Source organism: Chiloscyllium punctatum, chromosome 17, assembly GCF_047496795.1.
Source record: "Chiloscyllium punctatum isolate Juve2018m chromosome 17, sChiPun1.3, whole genome shotgun sequence".
Lineage (NCBI taxonomy): Eukaryota > Metazoa > Chordata > Chondrichthyes > Orectolobiformes > Hemiscylliidae > Chiloscyllium > Chiloscyllium punctatum.
The window spans coordinates 74382872-74405223 of NC_092755.1; the positions used below are offsets into that span (position 1 = coordinate 74382872).

At 38.0% G+C, this 22352-nt stretch overlaps 1 protein-coding gene across 3 annotated transcripts in view; it reads left to right on the plus strand.

Moving 5' to 3' along the window:
* ift81 (intraflagellar transport 81 homolog) overlaps window positions 1-22352 on the plus strand; it is a 149780-nt gene that overhangs the window by 24429 nt on the left and 102999 nt on the right. For 2 of the 3 annotated variants that reach the window (XR_011962981.1, XM_072587493.1), the window contains exons 10-11: window positions 7578-7673; window positions 11912-12058. Coding sequence is in view for 2 of the 3 variants with exons in the window: in XM_072587493.1 (XP_072443594.1) it covers window positions 7578-7673; window positions 11912-12058 (243 nt within the window). In the remaining variant the exon portion in view is untranslated. Of the gene's footprint in view, window positions 1-7577; window positions 7674-11911; window positions 12059-19191; window positions 19313-22352 lie in introns of all 3 variants that reach the window. The other variant, XM_072587494.1, reaches the window with a different exon arrangement.

A 22352-nucleotide genomic window follows, 5' to 3' on the forward strand; every position in this document is an offset into this window, starting at 1 on the left:
TAGTGAAATACCTCTTGATCATTATCCAAAGACTACTGATTTTCTTTGAAAACAGCACATTACCTAATGTCTATATTTCATGATTTGAAATACCAACCAAAATTGCATACTACAAAATCTGAAATCTAAAAAACAATGGTTGGAAAAAGCAGGCCCATTGGTACACATAACAACTGCGAGCAAATTTGCATTTTAATAGGAAAACTAAAATCATAGTTCTTCTGAAAGAATCCACATCTCGCATATTAACTTGCTTCCTCCTTTTCAGATACTGATGGATCTGCTGAGTATTTCCAGCACTTCTTGCTCATACACAGCACACCAGGAAAATTAGGAGCAGAATATGATACTGCACCATTCAACATAATTGTGGCTGATGTTGAGCTTCAATTTCACTTTTTTACTATATCCCTTAATTACATATAGTTGTGGCATATTCGTAAACCTCCAGGGTGAAGAATTTAGGAGATTTCTCATTATCTCATTCCTGAATGAATAGCCTGAAACTGTGTCCTTTTGTTCTAGATTCCCCACTTTAGGGAAACAATCATAATCTTGACTTTATTTGCAACTGCTTCACATTCTACTCAACTCTAGATATTTACTCCACCACTCATCATAGGACAACCATCTCTCCATCTTATCCCAGAAATCAATCTAGTGAACCTTGACTGTACTGCCTCCAATACAAGTATATCCTGCCTAAATATGGAGACCAAAGTTACAGACAATATTCCAGGAGTGGTTTTGTCAAACCCCTTAAAATTGGAGCATGACATTCTTGTGCTTCAGTCCCGTTGCAATGGATCTACCAGCTCACGTGTTCGTGTACCTGCATGCTAAAGTTTTGTGAAACTCACCAGGTCTGACAATATCTTTGGAGAGGAAGCAGAGTCATGTTTCAGATCCAGTAATGGAGCTCTGAAGAAGAATCACTGAACCACATTGAATCTATTTCCACAGTTTATCTGGCTCTTTCTGTTTTTGTTTCAGATTTCCAGCATCTGCAGTTCTTTGTTTTTTGCTGAAGTTTTGTGTTCCTTGTATAAGACTTCCTTGAAAACAACATACTCCAATCATAACACGATTCTTAAACTTAAACAAAGTCAGTTGCATAGGCCCAAAAGGCATGTATAAGTTTACATTTTTTTTAAAAAGCAATCCGCTTTTCCAGTCCTGTAATAAAACTGAATAACTTCACACTTCTCTAAATTATGCCCCATATGCTATCTTGTTACCTATTAACTTAAATTGTTACATCTTTTGTGGAGTCTATGTCTTCCTCAAGGCTTGCTTTGTATAATCAGCAAGGTTAGATATGTTTTTGTCTCTTTGTATGATCATTAATACAGATCATAAGTAGCTGAGGCTCTAGCATTGATCCTTGCAAAACTTCACTAGTTTAAGCCTGCCAAATTGAAAATACTCCGTTTATCCCTACTCTGCTTCCTATCCGCTCATCAATTCCCATTCCAGCAGAATTCCAGCCCCCATTTCAGTGAGCCCCTTTTCTCATGCCTTTTGTGTGGCACCTTATTCAATGTTTTGGCAACCCTAGTATACTATATTAATTCCATTTCAAGAAAATTAATAAGATTGTTAATCAGGATTTCCTTTTCGTAAAATAATTTTGACTTATTTAAATCATGCTATGCTTGTTTAAACGTATTGATAACAGTTGATCCCAGACCTTTGCTGATGACTGATGTCAGAGTAACATTTTATTGTTCTTTTACTGCTTCCTAAAACAATCCTAATCCTCAGGCTTACTGCTTTTCTTTGCAAGATTTTGAACTTCTGATTTTAATCAAACACTATTTTAATCTCCTTGATAAGGATGGATCTTTCTTGCTGAGTTTTTGTTTCAATGGAACATTCTGAATTGCTTCTTTACATCTTTACCACTGTTTATTTATTCAGTCAATGTTTGCCAGCTGTTCCCTCAGGCTTTGCTTACATTTTTGATTCTTGTTTCTGATTGAACTATGCCGTTTCAAATTTAATGTGGAATTGAGTCATGTTATGATCACTATTTTCCAGTAGATCTAATTAACCTTGCCTCATTGAATAATGCTGATAACCTTATAATCTACCTTCTGCTTGTTTGATGATATATTGTTCCAGGAAGTCATTACAAAAGGATCCTACAAACACAGCTTTGCCTATTTGATAGGTACAATATATATGAAGAATAAACTGGCCAACAACTATTATACTACCTTTGTTACAATCTCCAGTAATTTCATGTTTAATGCTGTGTCCAATTAGGGACCTATAACCTACTCCCAACAGTGTTTACTCACCCTTGTTATTTCTAATCTCCATTTGTACTAACTCTGCTGACTCATTTCCTGAATCAATATTCTTTCTCATTAGCCCTTTTGTAATTGGGGCTCCCCCTTCTCCTTTTCCACTCTGCCCATCTTTTTAAAATGTTTTGTATGCTGAACTATTTATTTCCCAGCCTTGGTCACCTTGAGACCATGTCTTTGTAACAATTATTAGATCTAAGTGATTCCACTCTATGTTACGTTTATGACCATTTTATTATGGATGCCCTAAGTTTTTGATAAATGACCAAAACTTTATTACTTTTATTATTGTTTCTGCATGGCACCTACTTATGTCAGCAGTAAACCCCATCCTTTCCTTCCGACCCAACTCATAGAATCGTAGAATCCCTGCAGTGTGGAAACAGGCCATTTAGTCCATCAAGTACACACTGACTGTTCAAAATGTATCCCAACCACATCCATACCCCTACCCTATCCCTGCGTTTCCCATGTGTAACCAATACAGCCTGCTAACCATTGAGTCACCATGCCGCCCCAATAACGGATTCTAAAATCTTACCAACAACCGAGGTCAGGCTAACCAGTCTATAACTGACCATCTTTTGCCTCCCTTCCTTCTTTAACAGTGGTATTACATTAGCCATTTTCCAGTCCTCTGGAACTGCAAGTTGTCCTAGATGTAGCAGACCATGGCGCTGTGATCTCATTAGAGAGATAGCAGGAATGGTCACCATGCCTCAGCTGGTAAGGAAATTGAACCCATGTCTTTTGCATCAAACTATCCATCCAGCCAGCTGAGCTAATCACCCACTAAGTTTTTCTTTATCAGCATTGATATACTTTTCAATTGACTGAACTTTTATCTTTGGATTTCTAAATGTTCCTTCAACCAATATTTGCTGGCACATTCTATGTTTGTAAGTTTGGTCTCTTCATTTACATTCTGGTTATCATAACCACATCTTTTCCTGCATTGTTGCCTTGTTCTTTCTATTTAATTTTTCGCATTTTTCCTTAAGTGAATACTATTTCATTTTAAGCCCTCTCTACAGTCCCACTTACAAAACTTACCAGGACATTGTTTGCAGTGTTTTTTTTCCCCAAGTAGAATTTGTCCAAACAGTATAGTTTCCTCTTTTTGTTTCCCAAACGGATTCTAGTGCCCCATGAATTGAAGGCCATTTCTCCCACCCCAATCTTTGAGTGACATACTAACTCCCCAATATTGCTTACCCAATGTCAATTTGTTTGTGCTTCAAGTAATAATCGAGGCATCATTACCTTTTGTAGTTCTGCTTATTAGCCCCTGGCTGCTCATACTTCCTCATCAGAGCCTCCTTCTAGTGCTACCTATATCATTGGTATCTTTGTACACCTTAACAACTGGATCCTTCTCCTCCTGCTCTGTGTTCTCTCCGGTCTGGTGAAGATATCCTTAACTCTGATACTGGGCAATCAGCATAGGTTTTGAGACTCCCACTTCAGAAGCAGGGAAGTATCTATCCCCTAACTCTATTGACCTTTACCACAAGTACAATTTTAACATTCATTTCCTTCAGTACATTTGGATGTATCTTATCTGGTTGTGGTGTCCTTTCAAGTATAGCCAGTCTATTTAATACTATGTCCCATAACAACTTTGAAGCCTTCTAGTTACTGAATTTCTTCATCTGTCACAATGGCCTTGGTTGCATTTACTTTCTTTGTAAAGATGGATGCAAAATATTCTTCAGCCATGACTTTGCTTCCGTGTGTAAATTTTTTTTCGTCCATAATGGAGTAAAATGAGAATGTGGTACTAAGTAGGGTGCTCAAACTGACTGATGGAGCAGTCCAAATGAACTTTTCCTGTTCCTATTTTGTGTATTTCTAATCAGCCCTAATCCTCTTTACCTATGTGCCTTACAAATATTACTGGATTTTCCTTTTTATGACAGTTGCCAGTCTGTCTTGATAATATCTCTTTTCTTCTCTTATTTGCTTTACACCTTTCTGAATTTTCTATGTTTTCCACATAACTCCTGTCACAAGAACACATTTTCTCCTTTATCTCAATTTCTGTCTCCATTCGAGGAGCTCTGGATTTGTTTGACCTATTTTTCCCTTTTGAGAGAATATACCTTGAATAAATCTAAATGTTTCTTCAATGAAGGTGATTCAGTGTTCAGCTTTAATTTTTCCCACCAACTTTGGCTCCACTATCTCTAGCTGAGCTCCATTCTTGCTATTTTGAAGTCAGCTCTTCCCCAGTTAATTGTTCTTGGTCTGGATTGTTCATTATTCTTTTCCACTGGCATAGAGTCATACAGTACGGAAACAGACTCTTCAGTCTAATCAGTCCAAGCTGAAAATAATCTCAAACTAAACTAGATTCACCTGCCTGCGCCTGGGCCATATCCCTCCAAACCTTTCCTACTCATGTGCTTATCTAAGTATCTTTTAAATGTAACTGTGCCCACATCCACCACTTGAAGTTCATTCTACATGCAAACCAGCCTCTATAAAAAAATTATCCCTCGTGTCTTTGTTTAAATCTATTCCCTCTCACTTAAACATATGCCCCCTAGTCTTGCAATCCCCCATCCAAGGGAAAAGACACCTACCATTAACCCTATCTATACCCCTCATGATTTTATAAACTTCTATAAGGTTACCTCTAACCTTCATACATACACCAGTGAAAAAAGTCTCAGCCTATCCAAGCTTTCTTTAAAACTCAAACCTTCTTTAACTAGCACCATCCTGGTAGATCTCTTCTGGTCCCTCTCTAGCTTAGAAATATCGTTCCTATAACAGGACGACCAGAACTGGACACAGTACACCCGAAAAGGCCTCACCAATGTCATATACAACCTCAACATTACATCCCAACTCTTGAACGACTGAGCAATGAAAGCAAGCATACTAAATACCTTTTTAATCACCCTGTCTATATGTGACATGAACTTCAAAGAATTATGTACATGAACCCCAAGGTCCCCCTGTTCTATAATACTACCCACAGCCCTACCATTAATTGTATATGTCTTATCTCTGTTTGTTGTACCAAAATGCAATACCAAATTGAATTCCATCTGCCATTTTTCAGCCCATTGACCCATTTGATCAAGATCTCTTCATAATCTTAGAAAACCTTCCTCACTGTCTACTATGCCTTGTAAACCTTGTGATACAGCAATCAGTGAACCTTGATGTTCCCCACTGACACTTGATCTACTTGGAATATTTGTAGCATAGTATTCAAATAGGTCAAAATTGATATTAATTTGAGTTAACTGTATGAATATGGTCAATAAGTAAAACATTATTAAAGTTAGTATTTAAGTGATAGGTGACAGAGCAAGAATTGATTTTCGCTACTCTGCTCTAGGTAATCCAGTAATCCATTCACCAATACTTTGTCTGATCAATTTGTAACTTCCTCACTTGTCCTGACTGTCCCTATGGACATGCTTCCTTATTTTGATATTACAGCTTTTCCTGCAAAAATAATTCTGTTATTAAAGCCTGAGAACAAAAGAACTGCATCAAAGAAATCAGATTTCTCTGTGGATGATTTCCCTTCCGAAGAATGATCACTATAATGACACGTATGAACGCAACCACAAAACAGTAGTTATCATCTGTTCAATTACAATGCTATTCAAATGATACTGGCCATTTTATTTATCCACTACGAATCTGTTTAGCCTCAGAAAATAAAAATAGAAACTGTTAGTTTCAGGACAAGTTGTGAGTAGGCAAGTGCAATATAAAGTGAGGTTATCCACTTTGGTAACAAAAACAAGAAGGCAGATTATTATCTGAATGGCAGTAGATTGGAAAAGGGGAGGTGCAATAAGTCTTGTACACCAGCCGCTGTACGTTAATGTGCAGGTGCAGCAGTGGTGAAGAAAAAAAATAGTATGTTGGTCTTCATAATGAGAGAATTCAAATACAGGAGCAGGGATATCTTCCTGAAGTTGTTCAGGACCTTGACGAGATTGTGTATAGTTTTGGTCTCCTTACCTGAAGAATAATGTTCTGTCTATGGAGGGGGTGCAACAAAGGCTTACTAGACTGATTACTGGGATGGCGGTGCTTGCATATGAAGAGAGACTGGATGAGTTAGAACTATATTCACTGGACTTTAGAAGAATGAGGGAAATCTCTTAGAAACCTATAAAATTCTAATAGGACTGGACAGGGTACTTTTTTTATTCACCCATCGGACATGGATGTTGCTGGCTTAGCTAGCATTTTTCTGTCCGTCCCTAGTTATCCTTGAGAAGGACTTTGACTTAGATTGCCATTTCTTCACTGTCACTATTTCCAAGTCAGGATGTTGTTCCCATGTCTGCTGCCCTTTTCTTTCTAGAGTTGGATGATCAGGCATGATCATTTTGAATGGCGGAGCAGGCTGAAAGGGCTGAACAACTTACTCCTGCTCCTATATTCTGTGGTTCTATGTGAGAAGTACACAACAGTTCAGACATCATCTGTGGAGAAAGAAAGAAAGTACCTCTCCTTCTTGCTTTTTCTGTTTCGTACTTAATAACCGGTAACTTTTTCCACTTTTTCCACATCATCAACCTGAAATGTTCATATTGTTCCTCTCTCCATAGATTCTACCTGACCGATTGAGTATTTCCAACATTTTCTGTTTATTTCATATCTGTAACTGTCAAAATATTTTGATTTAGAATCAATTTAACCTACTGCTTCCTGCATGCCATTTCAAATGGCCAGAAATCCATCCTGGTCACTTAATTTGATCTTGTTGCTGGTCTGTCTGTCAATTTCTGCCCTTCTAGTGTTCTACAGTGGGATGACGCTGAACTGTCTATTAGTTCCTGCTTTTCCATTGTCCTGTCTTTAATGAAATTTAAATTTGATCATTTCAAATAATTTGAAATGCAGGATTGTTAATATGGCTAAGCAAGAGATGTCCATGTACTCCTATGGGTAATATCATTACCATGTTAAACATTTTGAAGAACATTACAGCTCAAAGAAAATAGAATGGAGGACAGTGTCTCGCTCAGGATTTTATAGTGTCATAGTTTTGAAATATGTATTTTAAAATTTGATTAATCTTTGTCAATGCAGTTTTTAAAATAGCATTTTACATTAGGGTTTGTATTATATCTGGAATTGTGCTGAAACTTGTAATGTTCTATTGTAGTCAAATCTGTCCAACATTTGAAATACTAATATCTTATATATATGCATTATTTAAAACAGAACATTCTCAGAAAGATTGGTATTTTTTATTATTTTGATATCACTGCTTTCAATTTTTAGATCCAGGAGATCAATACTCAAATTAACCAATTAATTGAGAAGAGAATGATGAGAAATGATCCAATGGATGACAAACTGTTCCTTTTTCGGCAACAGGTAAGATGATATAAACCTTAGTATTGAAGATGAGCTCCAAACTTATTCTATTCATTTCAAAATGAAGTACATCATTTGTGGGGTTTTTTTTCAACTTTTCTAATGTGACTGAATTTTTGGTTGAATGGCTGGAGTTATTAAGAGTTATTTCAAACCTTACTTGATGTAATTCTGGTAAGTGGGGCTGAGGCTTCAGCTCCCAATTCTGGGTTGAAATCCAGCAATTGCACTCATATCCAAAAGGTATAATGGGACCCCTCAGCAACATTTACAAGGTCGCTCGTAATTGGGGAAAATCTCTCCACTGACTGGAGTATACCTAGCATATAGAAGATGACTGCAGTTGGTGGAGGTTAGTCATTTTAATCCCAAATCATCACTGCAGGAGTTCTTCAGGATAGTATCCTAAGCTCAACTGTTTTCAAGTGCTTCATCAATTACCTCCCTCCCTTATAGTGACAGAAGTAGGGATGGTTGCTTTATTGAACAATGTTCAGTGTCATTTGCCTTGATTGAGATGCTGAATACCGTGATTACTGATATTGTAACCATATGCATCTAAATCTGGATAGTGTTTATCCTTCGGCTGACAAATGGTAAATGACACAAGTGCCAGGCAATGACCATCTGCAACAAAAAGAAACTAACCATTTCCTTTGAAATAGCGTGGCATTAACAATGTTGAAAACTCCTGGGTGTTACCATTGACCAGACACTGAATTGGACAGCCATGTAAATACTATGGCTAGAAGTGCTGGTCAGAAGCTAGGAATTCTGCTGCACATACCTTGTAACTTAACTCTTATCTCTTATTTCTTTATTTTTCTACTTTATACTAAGAAGGACACTAATGCTTAACTTTTAACTTTGTTTATTTTCTACTTTGTACCTAAGATTTTGTGCCTAGGTACCTTAGTACCTAAGATGGTGCCAGGAATGGCGACGTTGTACGCTTTTCACAATACTCATGTACTTCTGTACTTAAGTACACGTGACAGTATAATCTAATCCTAATTCTAATTCTAACCATAACTATGAGGGACAAGTTACACTTGCCTGGATGTTTTTCCATCAATACTGAAAGCTCGACGCCATCTAGGATACAGCAGCACACTTGATTGACAATCTGTCCATCACACATTCATTCTACCACCAACACACAGTGGCAGCAGTGTGTACCTTCTTTAAGATGAACTGCATTAATTCACTAAGGCTTCTCTGCCAGCACCTTCCACATCCACGTCCTCTAAAAGCTAGAAAGACAGGGGCAATAGATGAACTCCACCATGTGCAAGTTCACCTCCAAGCCACACCATCCTGACTTGGAACAATATTACTCGACCTTTACTGTTGGTGGGTCAAAGTGCTGGAACTCCTGTCCGAACAGCAGTAGTACAAGAAAGTGACTTTAGACTTTGGCATTCTAACCAGTAATGCCCAAATCCTGTGAAGGAATAAAAACAATCCTTTAATTGCTCTTACCACATATAACTCAGCACCCAATCAACTAAGATAATGATCTATTCTGTTTATAGGAAAGTATAAACTCAAGGAGTGAATATATACTCTATAGTTATGATATTCCTCCCACCACAAACTCACTTGAGAAAAGTTCCAATGAATTTATTCAGTGGCACATTGTTCATGGAGAAATTGTTTGCAGATTTTCCTTGTGATTCCTCACATTTATTCATTCATCTTAATCAGTATAAAGCAGGCAGATAAGATTCTGATGTATTGTAAAGTATGGAAAATATATTTGATGTCATCTAAATTTTTGTACTGTCATCCAGTGGGTTATCATTTCAGCCCTATTGAGATTTATACCTGTGTCGCTTGGAAGTTATTGCCACTTGAGAGCATAAATTTGAAATCACCTTATCCATAATCAATCTGTTGGTTCAATTATACCAGTTTTTAAGTCAGTTGATTGGAGTGGAGGAGGAGTGGGGGGGAGAGTTTGTATGGAAGATAGAGGGAAAGCTTTTCGCCCTTTTTTTTTCTGGAATTCAAGGCATTTACCTGCTCAGCTGCTGTCAAACGTAGGTGCTTTGAATAATGGTATAATTTCAAATACTCTGTCATTTATTTGTTTTTGCCAACTGTCTCGTGTCTATGCAGAAATGGCACCAAGTATCATTTTGCAAGATTTTCAAGAGGGCTTGAAGAAGGTGGGAAGAAGGCCCTAATCAACTGTAGAAAGCCTTAGCTTCAGTCACAACAGTCATTTTTCATTACAAAAGTGTATATAAGAAAATACAAGGAGACTGCTTTTAAAGGCAAACCCGCATGGCACATTTGTTCTCTTGGGGAAGTCACAAACCAATACTGGAGCTCTAACATTGCTCTCAGTGGTGTCCCTCACACTTTAAATTGGAACCAGAGGCTGGAGGTACTTTTCTGTTTCTTTAATGGCCCTAAAGTTTTCATGATACAACTACAGGACCCAGGAGGAACCAGCCTCAAGGACAAAGCCCAGCTTCAAACAATGTTAAGACACAAAGGCAAGGAATCATTGAAACATTGGATGTTATCTACAGTCAGCCATGTTCACTGGTCAGCAGGATAACTACATAATCTTCAAGAACATCCTTAAAAGTAGATGCAGCTATCAATCAGGAACCAGCAAATTAGTTTTAGCAATAATTCTAAAAATTCTTTAAAGGCTGAGGAAAACTGTATACCATGTCACAGTGAAGAGAGTTGTCAAATCTATCCTGGGTACGCCCCCAGAAAAGTCCCAAATCCATTTAAAAACAAGGTAGGAGTATAGGTGAAACCATGCTCCATAAGGGATTATTTCAAATCTCACATAGCCATCTACCTGGTGTTCTGGTATGCTGCCAGTTCCTAAATTGAAGGGTTTAATTAGAATTTGTGTTGACTTAACACATTTTAAGGAGTAAGTGCAACAAGAGATATTTCCAATGGCACCTATAGATGAAAGCCTAGTTAAACTTGCTAACAGCACAATCTTCCACCAAGTTGGATGCTAACAATGGCTTGTGGCAACTTCCACAAGGACTCCAGGCTGCTAGCCATATTCATAACATCCTGAGAATGTTATTGTTTTAACCATCTTTCTCTGATCATCACATCCACACGAGATTTTACCGTGGATAGCATCCCACATATTAGAAGGAATGAAAGGCATTATATGCCACATAAATGACATTCCCATCCAGTCCTTTGAAGCCTAATGTGACTTTGGGTAAGGAAAGTCTTGAGAAAGTTACAAGATACTAGGTTAACACATACAACAAATGTGAATTCTCATAGTCAATGTTTTTATTTTGGGTGACATTACTGAAACAACCGAATGACAGCAGATCTGCCGAAAATAGACATCAAGACATTCTACAACCCTGGAATATCACAGAACTTAATGGTGAATCAAGTGAGAAAATTCTTACCCCACTTTGCCTAGATTGATGAACTTCTAACATGACATTTGAAGCAAGATCAGGCATAGCATTGTACTGAGGATAAACAGCAGTCATTTGATTGAATCAGAAATGTGCTAATTTTGTCAAGGTCTCTGTACATTATGATCCATACTTTCCAAATAATAGATGCATCATGCATAATCCTGAGAGCAATCTTAATTCAGATTCAATAGGATGGGATAAGATGGCCAATGTACTACATTTGCTGGTAGGCCAAGCTCCCAGTGTAGCAGTATTTTGAGCAACACCTTTTTATCAGTATTATTAATAACTGTTACCTATAAAGAGAGATTGACGGTTCCATAAGTTGTCCATCTGAATGTTTTCCAGAAGATTCACTGGGGACATCTGGGTATTTCAAATGTATCAGGCCAGGGTACAACAATCTATATGATGACCTGATATCTCTCATTGTGTAGAGGACTTGGTCTCTAATTGCACCACCTGCATTTCAAAAACTAAAATGTGCAAAAACTGTTTCAATTGATCTGTTTCCAATCACCTAGATTTGTCTATTGAGAACATCATCTTTCTGGAACTTCTTGACTTTAAGGTGCAGGTAAGTTTAACAGTCAAACATCATATCCGGTAGTCCATGTACCAGACTAGCCAGGTGCTTTTCATAGGCCAGTTACCTATGAGTATAAAATTATGTCCATGAGGCAGTAGTGAAATTTACTACAGAAGGTTTTTTTTTAATTGTTCTCTCAATTAAAACAAATGACAAAATTATACATCTGCAGTGATGAACAAATTCCAAAGTAACATTTTAATTTTCACACCAATTTCCAGGCATCTATCATTTCCCGAAAAAAAGAAGCTAAAGCTGAAGAGTTGCAGGAAGGAAGAGAGGAGTTATCAAACCTGGAGAAAGAACTTGCACAGAAAACAAACCAAGCTCGCGATTTTGATGGCACAGAAGTTCTGAAAGGTGATGAGGTAAGATAACAAGTAACTGCAGATATTTCAGCCATATTGGGTCTAGTTACTGCTGTTAACAAGTGGTTTCATATTTTCTGTCTATAATCAGTTGCAGAATTAACATTGTGTTTAATTAGAGCTTTGTGTTATCTTAATGTGATAGATTTGTTTCCTGATGAGTCAATCAAACCAACTTCATCTATTATAATAACACTTATAATGCATCTTTTGGAATATTTATTCACTTTGAATAGCAGTGGTTGACAATCTTTGGTTGACAATGATGCTTTGTTGTGTTGTGCTATGCATTTGTAAAGTTTGCAGTTTTCCCTACATACTGAATTTCTAATATCTGCAAAAGTGGCTTGAGTGGGGTAAAGAGAAAAAAATTGATAAACTGAGGAAAAATTGAAAGCAGTCTAAACTGGGCATATTCCTTCTGGATATTGACGAAAGTAACACTGACGAGAAGCAGTCTACTAATTATCTACTATTTCTGTAGGAATGGTACGACACTTAGACTGATCATAGAATTATTCTGTGTACTTGAATCCCTAACTAGTTCCAAACTAACATCAGAATCTGGTGAAACTGACTGGTGATAATGCCAATATGTGTCAACAAATAATGAGATGTTTAGGTGTCAGTTGTTGGAGACGGTCCATACCTGGTACTTATGTAACCTGCTGTTTATCAGATCAAACTGGACATTATCCAATTTTTCCTACTTTCAGACATATAAACAGCTTCATTATCTGGTGAATTGCAAATTAAATTAAATCCTGTGCTATCATCTACAGACATTTCCACTTCAGACCATATGCTAAAGTGGTTCAAGGTGATAGAGCTAGGAATTAGGAGTTTTGCTGTGATGTCCTTTGGGTGGGATGATTAGTCTCTAATAACCGTAACCAGCTACCTTTGATAAGGACATGGCTACAGCTTCTGTTTAGTTTTTTTCATGATTCCTATTGATTTAAATTTTAATGTAACTCCTTTATATCCCACTTGGTGGAATGCTGCCTTGGTGCTAAGCACTAACACTGTCATCTCATCTTTGAAATTTAGTTGATGTCTAGTTTAGACCAGGATTAATGTAAGCTTGCAAAAATCCCAACTAACCTTGGTGAACATGTACCACTTAAACACTTTGTGAAATTTTTGGGCCAGACTAATTTTTTTTATTCATTCACAGACTATGGGCATCATCAACTAAGGCATTTTATTGCCCATTCCTAAACGCCTTTGATAAAGTAATAGTGCACTGACTTTTTGAACTGCTGTAGCCATGTGGTGCAGGTTACCCTCAGTGATCATAAATAGTGCATTGCAGAAATTTGATCCAGCAACTGTGAATGAGCATTGATATGGTTCCAGTTCAGGATGATATATGGCTCAGAAGTAGTAGTTTTGCCATGCAGATGCTTCTTTGTCTTTCTCAGTGGTGGAGATTTTGGTTGTGGATGATTCTGTCCAAGGAGCTTGATGAGTTATTGCAGTACATCTAGTGGATAGGACATGCTGCTGCCACTGTCCATTGGGAGTGGGTAAAATGAATTTGAATGTGTTTCGATTGGGTGTCAGTCAAGAAATCTGCTGTGTTCTGGATGGTGTCAGGCTGCTTGAGTGCTGTTGAAACTGCACTTATCCAGATGTGGGGTAGCACAGTAACTCAGTGGTTAGCATTGCTGCCTGTCAGCGCCACGCACTCAGGTTCGATTTGACATTTGGGTGACTGACTGTGTGGTCATTGCACGTTCTCCCTGTGTCTGCATGGGTTTCCTCTGGGTGCTTCTACAGTCCAAGGATGTGCAGGTAAGTAGAATAGCTATGTTAAATTGTCCGTAGTGTCAAGGGATATGCTAGCTAAGTGGATTAGTCATGGGAAGTGCAAGGTTACAGGGATGGAGTAGGGGGTGACATACTCTTCGGAGGAGCAGCATGGGCTCGATGGACAGAATGGCCTGCTTCCACAGTGTAGGGATTCTGAGAGTTTTGCATCATGTTATTGACTTGTGCCACAGGCTTTGAGGAGTCAGGAGCTGAGGTATTCAACCAAATTCCCAGCCTCTGACTTGTTCTTGTAGTCACAACATTTAGAAGACTGGTCCAGTTATGTAGATGGTGAATGAAACCACACACAAACAAAGAGAATGCTGTTAGTTGTTGGACTCCACTGACTATCAATGAACAAATTATTCTTAGGTGTGTGTTACTCACCAGCATTTTTGACAACCCCTTTCATCATTTTGCACTCAATTAAAAGTAGACTGATGGACTGTAATTGGCTCTGTTTGATATGCCCTGATTTTTAAGGAAAGGACATGCCTAGCCAATATTCCACATTGTTGGCTAGATGGCAGAATTTCAATTGAGGAAGGGGACCATTTAATTCTTGAGAATATGTTAAGGCAGAACAGCCCAGAGGTTGTCACAGCTTAAATCCTTTATGGTGTTGATACACTCAACCATTTCTTAATATCACATAGAATGAATCATATTGACTAAAGAATGGAATCTTTGATGGGACCTGACAATAAAACCAAGAAAGATCATCCTTCAGCGATTCTGGCTGAAGATGACTGCAAATACTTCAGAACCTGTCTTTTAATCATGTATATGAATGGTTAGTTGATTATATTATTAAAGATATACAGGTGAAGGCTATTTTTGTTTTAAGGATTGAGAGTGCACAAGGAGGTGCTGGTGATGTAGAAGTAATGTCACCAAATTAGTAATCAGAGCCACCAGTTGTGGACATAGGTTCAAATCCCATTGTGGCAGGTGGTGAAAATGTTTGATTTTAATAAAAAAGTGGAATAAAAGCACACTTGTGCTTTTGTGGAGCAGTAGTTTTGTCCCTACCCCTGAACCTAGAAGCCTATGTTCAAGTTCCTATCTGCTCCAGAAATGTGCAGTAACATCTCTGAACAGAATGATTGCTAAAGTCATTAAAGTAACCACAACAAGTTTATTACCATGAAGCAATAGATACCTGAACAGGTTACAAGATTTAAAAAAAACTCTTGAGAGCACACATTAAAAGAGTCCTTCAGGGAATCTTGTGGAAGAGTGCAAGTGTCCCTCTGGGCCAGAAGGTTTAGGTTCATGTTTCAACTGCCCAGGAGGTATATCGTAGAATGTCTGAACAAGTGGATTTTGTTTTAGGAGGGTCAGCTAGGGTAGTTAAGAGGCAGAGATCTATAATGCACTAAATTGTAAATAAACCTATCAGCAAAATAAGGTTCATTCTCTTTCCATACTTCATCTGTCTTGGATATATTTAACAATGAATTAAGACTTCTGTAATTGAGGATAGCGATTTTCATAGAGCTATCACCTCCTCCTGTTTATTATGTAATGAAGTGTGCAGGATTAACTGATGCAAATTATGACAATGAAAATGATATCAAACTGCGTGACAAAACCTCTCACATCTGGCTGACACACCAGCTGTACCAGCAACCACCACCCTAACGTTTCCTCCTTATTGCTAGCCAGTGTCTGCTATCCCACCCTCGCTGCTGCTGGATAATCCTTGTGCATGGTCATCACTTAGACAACCTTGAGTGCATCAGTCATTGTGCCACCTAGTAATGGCGCTGGTAATGAACACAGCTGTTGCTTAATTATCCACCATTCCTGACTAGTTGTTTTGCTGAACTTTAGCTTGTTTTGAGATCTGGTGATGAAAATGTAACTTTATCCACTTTTGACAGTGATTCCCTATCCACTCACTATGCACTCCAAATTGTTTTGAATCAATAGATTCAATTTATTAATTAAAACCTTGCAATCAAATTCAAAACCTGCATTAACATAGAGTTGAATGCTCTGCTAGCTCTCCATAACCTGTATTTTCCTTTAATTTCCCTTTTAAAAAAAACATGATTTCTCCATCCATTCTCTCAAATCAAAATATTCAATGCTCCAACAACAGTGTGTCCCTCTTCCTCTCTCTCATTCGTATCAACTTACTCTCAATGGCTTTAGTATCTCTTCTGTACTTTTGCATCTGAAATTGTATATAATATTTTCAATCTGACCAAAATATCTTGTTTAAATTTACCATAACCTCTTTTATCTTCTACTTCTCTATGTATAAAAGCCAAAATGTAGTTGGCTTTTTTGTGGCTTTACAAACTTGCATTCACATTTTCATGGAATTATGTGTTCATATGTCTAAAACATATCTTTCCATGGCTTTTAGCACACCTCGTTGAATGTGTATCATTCCTTAATTTTTCTCCCAAAGTCCATCACTACACATACAAAACACACCAGTGGAGGTGACGATTGCATTTCGTGCTGGAAGCAAGTGTACAGTGATGCTCTCCAGAAGTTGGCTTCAGATCAAATGCTGGACTTGGATATGTACAGCATAGTTCCAAAGTTTGCAAATGACTTGAAACTGGAAAAGGTAATAAACAGTGAGGAAGATTGGTAACAGACTTCGGGAGGAAATAAATTGGTGAAATGGGCAAAGAAATATGAATTTTGAATTTTTGAAGTTTGAGCAGAGCCATTATAATTTTAAATCCTACAAAGGGTTTATGAACAAAGGTATCTGCAAGGTTGTATGATTTATTTTTAAAGTCACAGGACAATTTTGTTTTGCTATTTAAAAAACAACTTACAGCACCCTAAATACGCTGTCTGAAGTTTTTAAATTTAGGAAGCAATCAAAACTTTGGAGGTAATGCAGATGCTATTTATTAGAAAAGTACCAGATAAGAAACTTTGTGGGAAGAATTGTTATGGTAAGATTGGACCTGGAGTACTTCATACAGCTTTGTTCTCAATATCTAAAGAGGGATTTTTTTTTATGTAAACTGCAATAAAACTTTATTAGATTGATTTCTGGGTTGAGAGAGATGTCTTCTGAGGTAGGAATGAGTGGAAATATGTCTACACTTTCTGAAGTGTGGAAGAAATGAGAAGTGATCCCGTAGAACAGACAAGATTCCAAGAACTTGAGACAGGGTGGATACTGAAAGGTTGATTCCCTTGGATGGAGGATCTAGGACTAGAAGGCACAGTCTCAGGATAACGGTCAGCCATTTTCAACTTAGATATGAAAGAATTTCTTCACCAGAGGTTTATGAATCTTTTCAAATTATGTGCTCCAGAAGGATGTGAATACTGAATTGTTGAATATATTCTCAACTGAGATTAATAGACTTTTGGATGCCAAGGAAATTAGGGGATAAAGAGATGGGAGGAAAAGTGGAGTCACGGTTGGGGACAGCCATGATTTCATTCGATAGACTTGAGGGGTTGTATGATCAACACTACTACTTATTTCACGTGTTATTATCTAAAATATTCCACTTGCTGAAGGATTGATAACCAAAGAACACAAGCCTGAGCTAAACGACGAAAGGTTTTTTTATGCTTATCTGGAATACACTGCCTGAAAGAACATTGGAAGCAGATTCAATTGTAACTTTAATAAAAGAAATTGGATAAAAATCTTATGTGGGGGAATATTGCAGAGCTGTGGGCAAACAGCAGGGCCTTAGGACGGATTGCTTAGTTTTATAACAGAGCGGAAGTATGATGGGTTGAAAATCCTACTTCTGTGCTATAAGACTCATTGATACAAAGCATTAAGATACATCTGCCATCTGTCTGCCAATTTCCTTCTGAAATCTTTTCCATTTTTACTGTTTGCTGATTTCCTATTTCATCATTAACAAATGTCATTGTTGTGCTCCCTATGCGAAAGTGCATATAAAGTAAACAAAAGCATGCCCACCATTGACCCAAGGGTAAACCAGTTCCAACCATTCTCCAATCTGAACAAAATCCATTGTTTCAAATTTTTATACAATGAATCAGCTATCTATCTGGATTTGGATCATATCCGAATATTGACAGTGATCTTTTTGTTAAATAGATTAATGGATACTTTATGAAAATCCAGATCCATATATCCTTTTATTTTATGCACAGTGTGACAAATACTATTTCCTGCTGAATTTGAGTTCATTGCCCCCTGTCAAATTCTACATTATAAGCAACTGCTGCTCCTGAGTGGCATGTGCTTGTGTGACCAGTTTTATATTGCTCTGACATTAGTGGCTTGTAGTGTTTTTAGACCAAGATGAAACAATGTTGTTAGCCCTTGAGAATTGCGCAGATAGTATATTTATAACCCTTATGGATTTCTTAAACCAGTATTACACTTTTTGGATCAAATGTTAATGCAGTTGCACAGTAAATATAATATTGGTACAATTGCTACCAATTTTCAAAGGAAAATGTCACATTTTCTGTAGATAAGATTTCTCACACCAAGCAGAGGTTACAGTTCAAGTTATAGATTCTATTTCTATCCAGATGAGATGAGGTGACGATGTCCACTTATTGTGTAGCCTAAGTTTGTCAGAAGTGGTGGGGGGGGAGGAGGAGGGGTGGGGAGGTGGAGGGGAGCGGGGTGCCTGTAACCTACTAAATATGTAGTGTCCCAGCTCTAGTTACCAAGCTATGAATATCATTTGTGGCTTGCCAAAAAACAGGTGTCATTGACCTATGACAAATACATCGCACATGTTGCATTCTTTTCACAATATTTGAATGCGATCCATAGATCTTTGAAGATCAAATTGTGATTGACATGAAAGGTCCAGTGTTTCAGTTACTCAGCTTTGTTAATAGATTATACAAAATCAGAATTAATTTTTGAATATTTCTACATTCTGCTCCTTGTATCAGAATTTGTTTTGGCTTTTATGCTTAACAATTAAATTCTGAATGTGTTTCAGACAACAGTTTCTTTTTAAGTAGTGTGTTTAATATAACATAACATCCCTTGCTGCTTCACAGAAGTATTACAAATCAAAACATGGCAACAAATCATCTAAGATAATAGATCAGAGGCAAGTTTTAAGAGGTTTCTTAAAGGAGAAAAGTGGATTAGAGAGGCATTCCCTCCTTATAAGGAAGAAATGTGTTTAAATTCATTTATGGGATGTGGGCGTTGCTGGCTAAGCCAATATTTATTGCCAACCCTTAATTGCCCTCCAGAAGATGGTGATGAGCTGCCTTTTTGATCCGGTACAATTCTTAAAGTGTCAGGACACCCACCATGCAGTGGCGATTCCTAGGCATTTGACCTAACAACAGTGAATTTTTTTTATTTTTCCAAGTCAGGATATTGTGTGACTTGGAGGGGAGCCTACAAATGCTGGTGGTCCCATGTATCTGCTACTGTTGTCCTTTCATGTTGAGGAGGCCAAGGGTTTGGAAGGTGCGACCTAAGTAGACCAGGTGAGTTACATGTGCCTTGTCTCCCCAGTTCACCAGTTACAAGAGGTGTAAGTTACTTGCTGTAGAATTCCTACACTTTGTCTCCTGTAGCCAGAGTATTTATATGGTTAGTCATTTTGTCCCTGGTAAATCATAAAAACCCTCCCAGGATGTTGCCAGTTGGATATTCAGTAGTGATAATGCCACTGAACATCAAGAAGTGATAGTTAAATTAATCTAGTTGGAGATGGTTATTGCATGACATTTTTGCAGTGCCAATGTTATTTGCCAATTAGTCTGAGCCTGGATGTAATCTGTGTCTTGCTGCATATAAACATGAGTTGCTCCAGTGTCTGAGGACCCACCAATAATGTCAAATATCATGCAATTATTAATAAACATCCCCACTTATGACTACATCTGAAGCTACTGAAGACAGTTGTGTCAAGGACAATATTAAGAGGATCTTAAGGGCCCATGTGAAGCAGTAGTAGTGTCTCTACCTCTGGATCAAGAGGCCTGCATTCAGCTCCCACCTGCTCCAGAGGTGTGTAATAACATCTCTGAATGGGTTGGTTAGAAAATATCTACAAGACGACCTCTTGCAGTTATATGCTGTGACTGAGATGATATTAGATTACTTACAGTGTGGAAACAGGCCCTTCAGCCCAACAAGTCCACACCGACCCGCTGAAGCACAACCCACCCATACCCCTACATTTACCCCTTACCTAATACTACGGGCAATTTAGCATGGCCAATTCACCTGACCTGCACATCTTTGGACTGTTGGAGGAAACTGGAGCACCCGGAGGGAATCCACGCAGACACGGGGAGAACGTGCAAACTCCACACAGTCAGTCGCCTGAGGCAGGAATTGAACCCGGGTCTCTGGCGCTGTGAGGCAGCAGTGCTAACCACTGTGCCACCGTGCCTGCCACAAATATGATTGACTTCAAATATCATAACCATCTTCCTATAAGTTATCAACACATATCTTTGTTGTGCTCTTTGTAGCACAATTTCAAATCATCTGTATACATGATAAACTAAGGTGCGCTCACCACTAACCCAAGGAAAGACAACTTCCAACTCGAACAAAATCCATTGGTCCAAATTTTTAGTCAATGAAACAACTTTCTATCTAGGCTTTGGATCACATATCTGAATCTTTGTAGTGAACCTTTTGTTAAGTAGATTAATGAATAGTTTATAAAAATCCATATACACTAAATCCTTCTATTTTACATATAGTATGGCAAATACTTTTACTCTTGAGTACTGTCAATGTGTATATTGTAAGCAACTGCTATTCCTGAGGTATGACTCCAACCAATAAAAACTCACTTTGCCCCACCCTCCCCTTCCAATTCCCATTTACTTCAGACTTGCCAAGACTCTTTGATGCCAAACTCAATTTAATGCTATCTCAATACCATGGCCAGTATCTCTCACTTCACACCTGCAGTTTGTGTTTTTGTCCATGTTTGAATCAACGCTGAAAAAAGGGCAGGAGCTGAGTGCACTTCCAAAACCAAACTGAGCATCAGTGAGCATATCATTGCTAATCAGGTGCAGCTGGGTAGCACTGTTCATATCATTGTCCATTACATTATTGTTGACTGAAAGTAGACAGATTACAGTGGTAATTATCCTAGTTAGATTTATCTTGCTTTTTTAACACAGGATGTACCTCAGTAATTTTCCATGTTGCTGTGTAGATACTGTAACTGTATTGTAAGTTGTAACTGTGCTTGAACTGCTTGTCAGCAGCATGGCAGCTTGTGGAGCACACCCCTTCAATACAGTTGCCAGAATGTTGTCAGTTGCCTTTGCAGTAACCAGTGTCTTCAGCTATTTCTTGATATCACATGGAATGAATGAAATTGATTGAAGACTGTTACCAGTGATGCTGAGAATTTCAGAAGACTGAAATGGATGCGCGTGACACTTTTAGTTGAAGATGTATGCAATAGGAAACAAAGAATATAGCAGCAGGTGTAGGTCATTTGGTCCTTTGAGCCTACTATGCCATTCAAAATGCTCATCATCCAACTCCGTACGCTGTTCCCACTTTTTCTCCCATATCCTTGAATCCCTTTAGTTCTAAGCACTATATTTTCATCTTTTTTAAAAGTCTTCAATGTTTTGGCCTCAACAGTTTCCTGGGTTCGAGAATTCCACAGGTCAACACTCTCTGGAAAAAGGCCTACCCATCTTATCTTAGACGGTGACTCCTGGTCCTGAACTTCCCATTCATTGGGAGCATCCTTCCTTATTTCTACTCTGTCCAGTCCTATTAGATTTGAATAGGTTTCTATGAGATGCCCCCTATTCTTCTAAAACCCAGTGAATATAACCCTAATTGATGCAGCCTTGTCTTCATTTGTGAGTCCTGCCATATCAGGAATTGCATATCCTACATAAAAGGGTCACTGGACACAAAACATTAACTCTTTTCTTTGCACAGATGCTGCCAGACCTGAGCTTTTCCAGCAACTTCTGTTTTTCCATTGTGATTTGATTGACCACTCTGCAAACTGAATCCCCTCCTGGGCAAATTTAAGACAGCTCCTTCCCATCTTCTTTTCCTTTTCTCCCTCATCCCTTCCCTACCCTTCTGTTTACTCCCCTCCCCCATCTTTACCTTCCTTTATAAAAACAATTGTTGAATGTCCTATATCATTACATACAAAACATTAATATATGTTTGTTAACTATTGTTTCTTTTTATTGGTTCTCCATCTTCAGCTTTTCACTCAACTATATTTTTGTGCAAATCTCTTTGACTTTTTTTTTAACTAGCGTTTTGTTCTTTCCCTCAGTTGGAAGGTCAGTGGTATGTCAGAGAAAGGTAATGGTAGGGATTCTGGGAAGAATGTGCCCTGCAATTCTTGATAGCTCCCTTCTCATTCTGACTTCCTATTTTATTTATGTTTTTGTTCAGCCATTGCACATATTTTTCCTTATTTAAGTTAGGATAAAAAAAGGCAATAGTTTTGCTTTTGCTTTTTAAAAAAATTATCCTTCCAACATTTCAGTGACTAGCAAACTCACATTT